Source organism: Lepisosteus oculatus, chromosome 6 (assembly GCF_040954835.1).
Source record: "Lepisosteus oculatus isolate fLepOcu1 chromosome 6, fLepOcu1.hap2, whole genome shotgun sequence".
NCBI lineage: Eukaryota > Metazoa > Chordata > Actinopteri > Semionotiformes > Lepisosteidae > Lepisosteus > Lepisosteus oculatus.
The window spans coordinates 53,728,591-53,740,856 of NC_090701.1; the positions used below are offsets into that span (position 1 = coordinate 53,728,591).

Below are 12,266 nucleotides of genomic sequence, written 5' to 3' on the forward strand. Positions count from 1 at the left end.
CTGGGCCAGCATACAATATCGTGTAAATATAAATGAGGAAAACAAACCAGTAAGACAGAGACACAAAAACACAGGTTAAGGGCAGCAAATTATTAATTAATCCACTAATGAAAAGATGTTGCATGCATGCAGGTAAAGACAAAATTGTTGTTGTTTTTGTATCTAGTTTTTGTGTCTGCCTGTACATTTTTGACTAGTCACTAATTGGTGGAGAGACTGGATGACAAAACTCTATTGGAAACAAAATGGTGAGGGCATTAATAGTTTTCCCTGAAGTACAGTAGCTCAGGATTGAAACCATGTCTCCAGCCCACACAAGCTTCATTTCCCACACAATAAGGGTGAAATCAATAGTGTTTATAGACAAGCTACACAAAAAAACGATATTCGTGATTCATCTATGATTTGGGTTAATTTGTGAATATTTGAGACAAACATTTCAGAATAAATAATTTCTAGATGTTCATCAGTTCCTAAAAAAACAAATATTCTAAGCAGGAATCATGTCAAAAACAAGGTGTGGGGTTACCTGGAAATTTTCTCTTCACCCACATTTCTCTTTATATAAAAACCAAAACACATTTCATGAGGAACAACAACATCCAAGAAATAGATGCTCTGTGAATTATATTGACTATTTAAGTGTAAAGTTTGGCTTAACCTGCTTAAGGACACATACCGTTCCTCACAAATTTACTGTAGGTACAGTAGCTAGCATTTTTCACAACTACAGGTTGTGACTTAATGTCTATGGTATACAATAAGGTAGCCATCGTCTACTTAATTGACTATTTAGGGTACCAGATATTGAAGGACATCCGGTAGTCATTGTACAATACTGCTTTGTGGTGTCAGGCTTTTCTTTTACCGATGTAGAGCAGTGAGATGGCTGTGATATGCGAATGTGGCACCATGGTCTAATGCATTTTTTCAATTTTGTAAAGTTAGTAGATCAACAACTGTTAGCCGTTTTGGTGATCCCATTATCTAATGCATTGGAGTCCTTGAAACTTGATATGTAAAAGTACTGTATGTACTAATTAATTAACAATCAGCTACTGTTACCTTAACAGGACTCGAGCGAATTACAGGAGAAAACGGCACCAACCCTAAATTTTAGACTGTGTAAAACTTTTTCACAGCTGTAGACACACTCCTTTGGTGAGCTGGATTTATCTGGTGTCTAGGGAAATGCACTGTATATGATTGGAAGGTGGAAGTGACTGGGATGAAGTCCTGCACCCATCACAACGTATAATTCACAAAATGAGGAGAAGAATATACCTACAATTTCAGAGTTTTTGTCTTTGTGCAGGACAAATCATTTCTTATTTCACTTAAACAGAGCCAAAATGTATCAGTGAATCTCATACTTACAGTATCATTGTCCAGGTCAGCTTAAACTACACTCTATTAGATAAATAACTCAGTATTTCTCCTGAAAGGTTGAATAGGGTTTGTAAATAGGTTAAACCTTTTAACAGTTTCTGAGTATCATAAGCATCTTTATTAAGAATATTGCCTGAAATGTAACCACCTGTTAATCTGGAGTAGGAAACAAATATCATTGTGCGAGTAAACGATTCATTGCTATTCTCTCCTGTGTCTATTCATCATAAGTTGATCACCTATAGAGGAAGTGCAGCAAATCCATTTTACACAAAGCAAGTAAGATCACTTTATTGGCCATATACAATTTCTTGTATTAGGAATTTGTCTTTTCGCATATCCCAACTTGCTCTCCATGAGACAAACAGACACACAGACATATAAAGTTTGTAAAGTTTTACTGAACTTGTTGGAACAATAAGCTTGAACCTGACTAGAATAATAATAATTGGCTTATTAGATCCCATGTGTTTTTAAACTGCTTCTCAGTTAAAATCCCTGTACAAATGCTGTTTTTATGTGTAGAAGAATGAAGTGCTATAAAGAAATGAGGATGTGCCTTGCAGTGTCTTCTCCAGTGAAATGATCAATTGCAGGACCCCATTTTCTTGGATTGCATTCCAGATGAATGTAGAAAAAAGTGTCTGGGTTGCACCCCTGTGATGGATAAAGGGTGGTGTAATCCAGGAAGCAGAGCTTCTAGTGAATTAAATCAGCTGACGGACTCTATCTCCCTCTGTGCAGATGGAATGAGCCTTTGGTGCACTTACACTGGAGCAGGCTTCTGAAGTCTGAATGCCGGAGCAGTTTAAGAAAGACTCACACACAGCTACAAAAGGGGACTAATTTAAGCCGGGGAGGATAGCATTGAGTGACTATGGCTTCCAACTTTAATGACATAGTGAAACAAGGATATGTGAAATTTCGTAGCAGGAAGCTGGGGGTGAGTAACACTTGCTGTCAGCATGGCTAGTAATAGCTTAAGCAGCTGGATTTTAAAAAAAGGTTTTTATTGTTTTGAGGTTACTGTCCTTTGTGTGTTCCAAGAAATAAAAAAGATGAGAAAGAAAAAAAGATCAAACTATTTTTAGAGGCAAGGCTACCTTTTATCCTGAAAGTAACTTCTTACATTTGTTTTAATATTGCTAATTGAAATTGCATTACTTAGCTGCTTACTTCTCTGTATGTGATTTTTGTTGTTTTAGCTAGGTTGTACAGTAAATGTATGAATTGTATATGCAAATATTTCAATCTAAATGGCATGCTGTCTGCATGATTCTGTAAATTCACATGCACATTTTATACTCTCAGACTTATTAGAAACTTCCTCTTGCTTTTCAAAATACAGAAAAAAGTTCATTTTGAATGAAACATGAGTATATGCAATATATTACTGTATATTACTGTATATTATATTATATTAGCCCACTTCAGTATCACTTACTGTATGATGCTTAGGTGAAAGTTTTTTTTTTAATTTAAATGACTTGTTTTACCAGAGTTGATGTGGTCACAATCAAAGCAAAAAAGAAAAGTAAAAAAATACGGACAAATTCAGTAACGCTTTGAAACTAGAGCCATTGTATGTCATTTTTGAGTGATATGGGCTTTGGTACAGTTGAAATTTCTTTAACACATTTGACAATATTCCTGAAAAGAATCATTTTGGCTGAAGCTTGTATTAGGATGATTTATTTTGGTGCCTTCCTGTCTTGTAACGTGCAATTAGGTCTGTTGCTTTGTTTCAGAGCGGTGATGTACGATGCACAGCTTCAGGTTAAAAGAAGTAAATGAGAGACGTTCGTTCTCATTACCAGGCACAGTGATGATGTGCTACGGTAGTTCTGTTGTAAAGATTCAGCAATACTGGCTCTAAGCTAGAGTCTGACTAATTTTATCAGAAATCGTTCCCATTAGAATTTAGAAGCAATACAGAAATATAAAACTGATAACTTGCTACAGTATAAACAAGTGACTTTTTAACATGGGATTAAGTTTGCACAATAATAATAAATACTTGTTTTTGTTTGATTTTTGCATTTGTACAATGTTTTTAATCATGCTGATGAAAGCTGCTAAGGAACACTCTACAGCACTCAATATATTGTACAAGTTAATAAAAATAAACAATTGGAAAAAAATAATTATTTTAAATATCTAAAACCAAAACCAACCCTTTTTATCACCTGAAAGTACAGTAATACGTCAACCTCAAAATTATATTTTTGGTTACACAACAGAATATTTTAAAACAGATTAAAAATTAAAAGGCAACTTTCATCTGTTATTCTTTATAAACCCAAATACAAATACATAAACTGCACTTTCAGTTAAAACATTTATAGTGATTACTTCATTCATTCTAGAATGATTACTTTATTCTAATTACATAATGAGATATATGTACTGTAAAATTACATTGCATTTATGTTGTGTAATGCCATGGTATCAGAATTTAGGTACTGTACGTGCTCTATGTACAGTAACTAATTCTTAAATGCAAAGTACAAAGGGTACAATGTAAAGTTTTATACCCTTTTACAATTTATCATTCTATGAAGGTCCAGTATGCAGGTATTCAGCATTAAATGCATTATACTATATACAGTACACCACTCACATCTATAATGGCACATTGACCTGTTTTGAATATTGAATATTTATCAGTTTAAAGACCACTTATGTTCCTTCTAAAAAACATTAAATAAAGTGTTGTAGGTTTTGAGATTGTTGAATGCTGACATATGCTAAGGAAAATACATATCCACTTTTGTAATTGAAATGATTTTTTATTAGTTATTAAATGTAACTATGTGGGGAATTGTTGTAGGGGTCAAACAAAATTGAGGACTGTTGCATTTTAGGTGTACCAAACACAAGGAAAAATTGTTAGTATCCCCAGTTTTTATTTTGTTGAACTGCATTGCTTACAAAAAACTCTGTGTGCCAGCACATTTGAAACTTCATCTGCTGACTCCATAGACTTCCTGTCTCGGTTCTTTTCTGATTAAAAGCATATTAATTTTTTATAGAGAAATAACTGCATAATTACAGAAAGGGATGTCATTTAACAACAGAAAAAACAGTGCTCCAAATGCGAGGGTAATTGATCTCTAGTATGCCCCATGTACAGTATAGGTTTATGACTATGCATGCACTCTATGCCGTAATAGACTAGTGAGTGCATACAGAGTAGAGTTAATACATTACAGACACACTGACTGAGTGGTCACTGCAGTAGAAAGAGAATGTGGTTAATACCGACCCACTGACTTACTAGACACTCCAGTACATTAACACTGCACTGAGAGAGAGAGAGGGGTTAATACAGACACACTGACTGGACACTCCAGTACATTAACACTGCACTGAGAGAGAGAGGGGTTCATACAGACACACTGACTGGACACTCCAGTACATTAACACTGCACTGAGAGAGAGAGGGGTTCATACAGACACACTGACTGGACACTCCAGTACATTAACACTGCACTGAGAGAGAGAGGGGTTCATACAGACACACTTACTGGACATTACAGTACATTAACACTGCACTGAGAGAGAGGGGTTAATACAGACACTGACTGGACATTACAGTACATGAACACTGCACTGAGAGAGAGAGGGGTTCATACACACACACTGACTGGACACTCCAGTACATGAACACTGCACTGAGAGAGAGAGGGGTTCATACAGACACACTGACTGGACACTCCAGTACATTAACACTGCACTGAGAGAGAGAGGGGTTCATACAGACACACTGACTGGACACTCCAGTACATTAACACTGCACTGAGAGAGAGAGGGGTTCATACAGACACACTGACTGGACACTCCAGTACATTAACACTGCACTGAGAGAGAGGGGTTAATACAGACACTGACTGGACACTCCAGTACATTAACACTGCACTGAGAGAGAAAGGGGTTCATACAGACACACTGACTGGACACTCCAGTACATTAACACTGCACTGAGAGAGAGAGGGGTTAATACAGACACACTGACTGGACACTCCAGTACATTAATACTGCACTGAGAGAGAGGGGTTAATACAGACACTGACTGGACATTACAGTACATTAATACTGCGCTGAGAGAGTGGTTAATATGGATACTGATTGCGTACTGCAGTACCTTAAACCTGCACTGAGAATGAGAGGTTAATACAGTAAAGGGTGACATTTAACCCATATGAGGGGATGTTATATTCTGTTATATTTTTATATTATGAATAATACTTTAAAATAAGAATTTAGACTATGTTCTATGAACCATAAAGCAAAATCTATCATTTTTTAAGACTTTCTTGTAAGAAATCATGTTCACCATTTTAATCATGACTAGTAGCCACTCATTCAAATAAACACAAATTGAATTTCCTGGTGTTTGAAAGAGTGAGTGCTGTTAATTCTAAACTCAGAAGCACATACTGCATGCTAACCAAGACTCAGAAAAGAGATCAGATTAATTTAATCCTTAAACGTCTCCCTTGGCTCACAATTTCTTCTAGTATAGATCTTGAGGTTCTTTTGTAAGCATACAATGCATAGCACAGTGTAACCGTACTATTTGATAGAATTACTAGATTAGTCACCATATCCCACGCCCAGCATTCAGGAATTCTGACCATTCCCAGAGTTTAGCTGAAAGCAGTACATGGTACAGTAGGTTATGTACTGTAGCATTCAAGCTCTCTGCTAGAGAAACTTCCTCCCCACTGAGAGGGTCTGTATCAGTGTCTGTTTTTATTTTTTTTTCTTCAAATTTTCACTTTTGTAAATGTTTTGAATACTATTTCTCAGTGTGGGGGTATAATATGCTTGATTTGCCCCTGTTCGATACCACTAATCCTTTCAGGGTTTTTCCAACTTCCTGCCTACTTACCATCTACCCTTCTTTGTGATTTTTAGATACATTTTCCTACAGGTCCAGTCATCTAGTTCATTCCCTCTTTCCACTATTTCTCATTCTCTGCTTCTAACTTTTGCTGGCATAAAATTAGTCCCAGTTCCTAATTTTCTGGCCCATTAGCTCTTCTGCCTGAGCTCAGCGTCTGTGATCAACAAAAATGTCCTACATTGGGCTTCAAGTACAGGCGCCCACTTTTCTCAACCACACAACTCCCTACTGGTATCAATTCTGTTTTTTTTATTATTAATTAATTTTCTGAATCCTATTATTTCATGTATTTAAATCTCTGGGTGATTTTATTTAATGTGAAAGCTTTGTTTTGGTCACTTGCCGAGGCCAAAAAATTGCATTTCTAGTTTTCAACTTTTAGAAAACGTTTTTTTTCTATAATTTTCTCCTTTTTTATAATTATTTCTCTCAACTTTAAATGCAGAACCTTGAATAGTTACCTTGCTTATTGTTTAGTGGGATTAACAATAAGCCATCCATATCACCCTGCAACTCCCAACTGGCAACCCACTAAAGCTAAGCAGGTGTGAGCCTGGTCAGTACCTGGATGGGAGACCTCCTGGGAAAAACTAAGGTTCCTGCTGGAAGAGGTGTTAATGGGGCCAGCCTGTGGTCTATGTGGAACCTAATGCCCCAGTATAGTGACAGGGTTACTATACTGTAAACGGGTGCCGTCCTTTGAATGAGATGTAAAACCGAGGTCCTGACTCTCTGTGGTCGTTAAAAATCCCCCTCCATGATTTGGCTTCATTATTCTGCTCTCCTCCCCCACTGATAGCTATTGTGTGGTGAGCGTTTTGGTGGACTATGGCTGCGGTCACATCATCCAGGTGGATGCTGCACATTGGTGGTGATGGTGGGGAGTGTAAAGCGCTTTGATTGGAGTGTCCAGAAAGACACTATATAAGTGTAAGCAATTATTATTATTACTATTATTATTAATTAGATAGGCAGCACAGCGCCCTCCTGTGGCCTCCTGGGTACTTGCAAGCTTGCAGTGGTGTTGGTGTGGTATCAGTGTGGAGTTTGTATATTGTATATTGTCTAGGTGCTCCTGTTCCCTCCCACAGTCCAAAGACATACTGGTAGGTTAATTAGGTGCTGGGAAAACTGGCCCTGGTGTGGGTTTGTATGTGCCATGAGATGGGCTGGTGTCGTATTGAGTATGTATCCTGCCTTGTGCCCATTGCCTGCCACAACAGGTACCTGCTCCCCCACAGCCCTGTGTTAGAAAAATTGGTTAGAAAATGGATGGATGCATGATTTTTGCTGTTTCCCTCTTATTTTGCGTCTTCCCTTCTTATTGTGTTTCATAGAAAAATGTTATTTTGTGTAGATGCGATGTGTTTGATCTTTCAACTTAGTATCTGCATTAGTGAGTGTGGTTTTTGCTTACCTCTTCCCTCATAAGGCAGACAATCCTCACAAGTCATTATCATTTTATCAATAAATGCCATCCACAGTTATATTATTAATACAGTACATACTGTACATGAAATATTTAAACTCAAAATGTATTACTGTAGTATTCAGTTACTACTGAGTAATATGTGCATGTGTGTTCTAATTGTTTCCAAACACTAACACAATTTGACACCACAAACAGAAATACAGAAAATGAGTTCATTAAAATGGTACAGATATTTTTCACCAGGTTGTAGAAGAAAGAAAAATGCACAAAAGATTTTGTAAAGTTGCACGATTCCCATTCAGAAAAAAAAAAGAAGTTGCTGCACAAGACGCAGATAGCTATACAGTCCACAAATAAAATTAATTATATCCTCCTGATACATCTACAAAGGATTAACAACCCCTTCTGCAATTCAAAGTGGAGGTTCACTCAACACTGAAAAGTAGAAAAGAAAACCAGACGGTTTTGACTGTAGAGCCCTTTTCAGGTATACAGTTATAAGCCTTCAATGAATGTAAAAATGTGCATATATAATTTTTTCATGTTCTGTCTCTTCCAAGGGATGATGGTGTTTCATGTAGATCAATCAGACAAATGGTTTTCTTGAGAATGCACATACAGTATATACAGCATATCTAAAGAACACATATAACATAATAATAATGTATAGCATAGATCATACCGCGTGGCAGGAGAGCAGACTAATTGAGCAAGGTAGCTAATGATAACTAATGATGTGAAAATAAAAACTGCTTCCTAAAGTGAAGAAGAATGGCAATGCACACATGCCACAGTCTGCTGCAAAGTGTGAAAGTGCTATTTAAATACCTCTTTAGAGAATAGGCTATTTATAAAACTTTAGTCTAGTTCTCACTGCAGTGCCTGGAGCCTCGGGGAAGGGGGGCAGAATTGCTCAATGAGAGTCACATCAGGAGGGTAAAAGAAGTGACCTTTACCATTCGGGACTGCGTCGCATGAGCCTGTCAAAGTATACATGTGTACAGATTTTGGTACCATGCTGACAGAAGAAAAATGTGTCTTATAAGCCAATGTTTAACACAACTCTCTTGACGATGAAGAGATGCATGGGCAGTAAATCTCCAGTATAATGTACAGAGAACTGCTGAGGTAGACAGGGCAGAGTTTGTTAGTATGCTAACAGCACTGGCACGCTTCTTTGTTTTTCTATGAGGTAATGGAATAGACGGGTTCTAGGGTAAATATTTATATGTGTGTGAGGAAAAGGCAAAAGAAAACAAAATGAATGGTGTTTGATAAACCGTACTTTGAATGTTCAGCATCCAAGTCCCCCTATAACCTTGAACTAGATCCTGTTTCTTTGGTTCTGGGTGTTTAGGAGAAGCGCAGAAGCCAACAGTCTAATAATGGTGAGAACCAATAAGAGGCTGTACGGTCGTAAATACATTTATCTAATTGAAAAGTACACTGCTTTAATTTAATGACAGCCTTTTTTCAAGTTATTATTACTGGTCTGGTAGGTTCATTGTACAGCCTGCAGGGCTGCTGTGCTTAATGACAGCAGAGAAACGCACCAGTTGCCGTTTTGAATTGAGGTGAAAGTAACGTACTGTGTACAGTACATGCCAAGGAGATCTAAGGTACAGTAATATCAGCGATCACTGTAATGTTGGTTTCCTCACGAAAAAGAGAATTAGAACATCCAGTTGCATTCTATGTCTTCCCCTAAAAGAATAAACATAGGAGAAATATTCTCGCGTTTTCTAATTGTTTTGTCCTATACAGGTTCGCGGGGGAGCTGGCGCCTATCCTCATAAATAGGATACACCCTGGATATGATGGCAGGGCAGACACAGACACCCGCGCACATTCACACGTACAGTGCAGTAGCACCAATTTTCCTACAATTCCCACCAATTAACGTACAGTACCAGTACTGGGAAAACCAGAGCACCCGGACAAAACCCCCGCGAACGCAGGGAAACGATACAAACTCGACACAACTCCAGAGGCACTAAATATGGGGCTTCAGTGCTGCAAGGCAGCTACAGTATAGTAACCACCGTGTCACCTTGCTGCTCCCCGTCAGAAATATGCTCTGCAGAAACAGACAACACCCTGGAGATGGGACTTGAAATGTAATGGGGATCTCTTTACAGCCAAACTCCTGATTTATGGGGGGAAAAAAAAAGAATATGTCTTTTATCTCGTAAAAAATACAGATGGGATTAATGAGACCGATATGCCTCACTAAGAAAATAATACAACTTGAAAAGATGAAGCATACTGGAGAGAAAATAAACAACAAATACAAAATACGTGTTTTGACCTTCAAGGTCAAAAACCATAGAGTAAGTCTTTGATTTTTGTCCAGGGTGCGATCCTGAAAAGTGTGACGTTATTGAAAACGATGTTTTACAGACTTAACATTTACATTAATATTATTTACACGTCATAATGTGTGGATGCGTCAACCAGAAAAGATTTCCGTCCAACATCACAAAAGTACCGGATAAATACATGACAGGTAAAAAAAAAAAGGTATTACAGCATCAAATAGAAAAAAAGACATACAGTACTTAAAATAACTACTAAATGGACAACTTATAAGTGCTTTATTTATCAAAATACGGTTATGAAGTAATTTAAAATTTTGACATAGCATGAGCATGGCAGGAGATTTAACACTGGCCACAGGTTTTTGAAAAGAGCGGGTCAATTGCTATTGGTAACGATGATAAAGTAGTTGGGCTATCTTCTTTAAGGATGTCCGTAGCTTGTTTGACCAAGATGAAAGTAATAATAATAATAACTTACACTTATATGACAGTCTTAGGGTGGTAAGTTGCTACAGTATGTTGTAAAAGGGTGTAGATTGTTCAACTGAAAGTATGTCACTCACTCAACTAGCACTTTAAGTACAGTGAATTTGTACTTACTAGTACTCCGTGAAACTGAGGCGAGCGGATGAATAACAGAGGCGCCCGGGTGTTTCCAGTTTGGCCTGAAGTCTGGTGCATTTTCGCTAAGCGAAAAGTGTCTGTAATTTATGAGCTATGTTAATGCAGCATTTCAAAATCGGATACCTATTGATACTGTATATTCTATACCTATAGGTATATCTGTAAGGTTAAAAAAAACGTTTGATTTTTTTGTTGTATTAAGAATGGGTTTCAAACGATCTACTGTAGGCAAAATGAAAATTAAACCTGACGTGTTTTTGTTTAAAACATAAAAAAAAGAGAATGGAGAGTGAGAACTTGTTACCGGTGGAGTATTCTGGTTCTGTCTCCTGTGAGCAAACCTTAATCTCCATAGTAAATTAATTAGGAAAAAATGGTGTCTTTAACATTTAATGATTTCTGTTACGTTATATTTACCAAAAGTATTGAATGTCTACTTGTTCAGAAACATTTGATCATCACTTAAATAGCTGTAAACTTTTAATTCATACAGCAAATCTAAAATAATTTGACAAACATCTAGTGGCTCAATAATTAGTATGGTTGTACTGCTCATACTGTAAATTAGAATGGTCACAACTACTACTTGGAGCTATTTGTGAAAAACAAAACACCCAAATCAAGAACCTCTCATAATTTAGTAAATGAAACATTGATTTGCTGTTTTATATACAGCACAGACTTATTCTACCAGACACACGCATATAATCCCTCTCTCGCTTTCTATATGCAGTGCTTTACAAAAATATTCACTGCCTTCAGTTTCCACGTTTTGTTACAATGTGAACTTGCCATCACATTGTTTTCAAATAGAACTTTCTATTTGGAATCTTCTTAGTTTACTCCAAAGCTTTAAAACACTGATAACATGTACAGTAAAAAGATTTTAAGGTCGAATAAAGAATTATCTATTTAAGTTTTCATACAGTATGTTTTATGTTTTATTTTCTTATGTTTCATATGTTTTGTAGCAAACACCTTTGCTACAAAAGATTTAAATCAGTTCAGCTGCAATAGAATGGTTTAAAAGCTACTGTATATCATAAACTACATCACTGAAAAATTAGTGCAATGGTCTCTACTGTATGTGTGAAAACAGTGATTTAACTTCATTTCAGAGTTACTGTAAATCACTCTGAAATGAAGTCCAAACAGTATGTCTCTGTATGTTACCTCAGGTACTGGAGATAATGAATTTCAAACACAAACATTTCTAGTCACACAAAAAAATCACCATGTCAACCAAGGAGCTTCTAAGAAAAGTTGGAGATAGAGTTAAAATGAGAGAAGTACATATCAGGGGGAGGTTACACTATTCCTTTGAGTGTAGTGAAGTCCGTCACTAAGAATGTGTATCATACTGCCCAGAAACCCTCTAGATCAGGTGGTCATCCCACACTGAGCAGCCAGTCAAGCAGGAAACTAAATAACGATGCCACTGTACAGCCAACAGTGACTGAATGATGGGAGTCATTATTCATATTGTACATCAGTGGTACCCTTTTCCCTATATAAAGTTGCCCTGTATCGTTGAATGGTAAGAAAGAAGCGTTTATTGTACTGAAAAAGACCAGTCTTAATTCTTGTATGAGAT

At 36.9% G+C, this 12,266-nt stretch overlaps 1 protein-coding gene across 3 annotated transcripts in view; it reads left to right on the forward strand.

Moving 5' to 3' along the window:
• Positions 1–2,137: 2,137 nt before the first annotated feature.
• Positions 2,138–12,266, forward strand: part of dok6 (docking protein 6) — a 108,920-nt gene continuing 98,791 nt past the window's right edge. For all 3 annotated transcript variants that reach the window (XM_015353800.2, XM_015353802.2, XM_015353801.2), the window contains exon 1: positions 2,138–2,332. In XM_015353800.2, the coding sequence (XP_015209286.1) occupies positions 2,267–2,332 (66 nt within the window). In that variant the 5' untranslated portion in view covers positions 2,138–2,266. The remainder of the gene's footprint in view (positions 2,333–12,266) is intronic.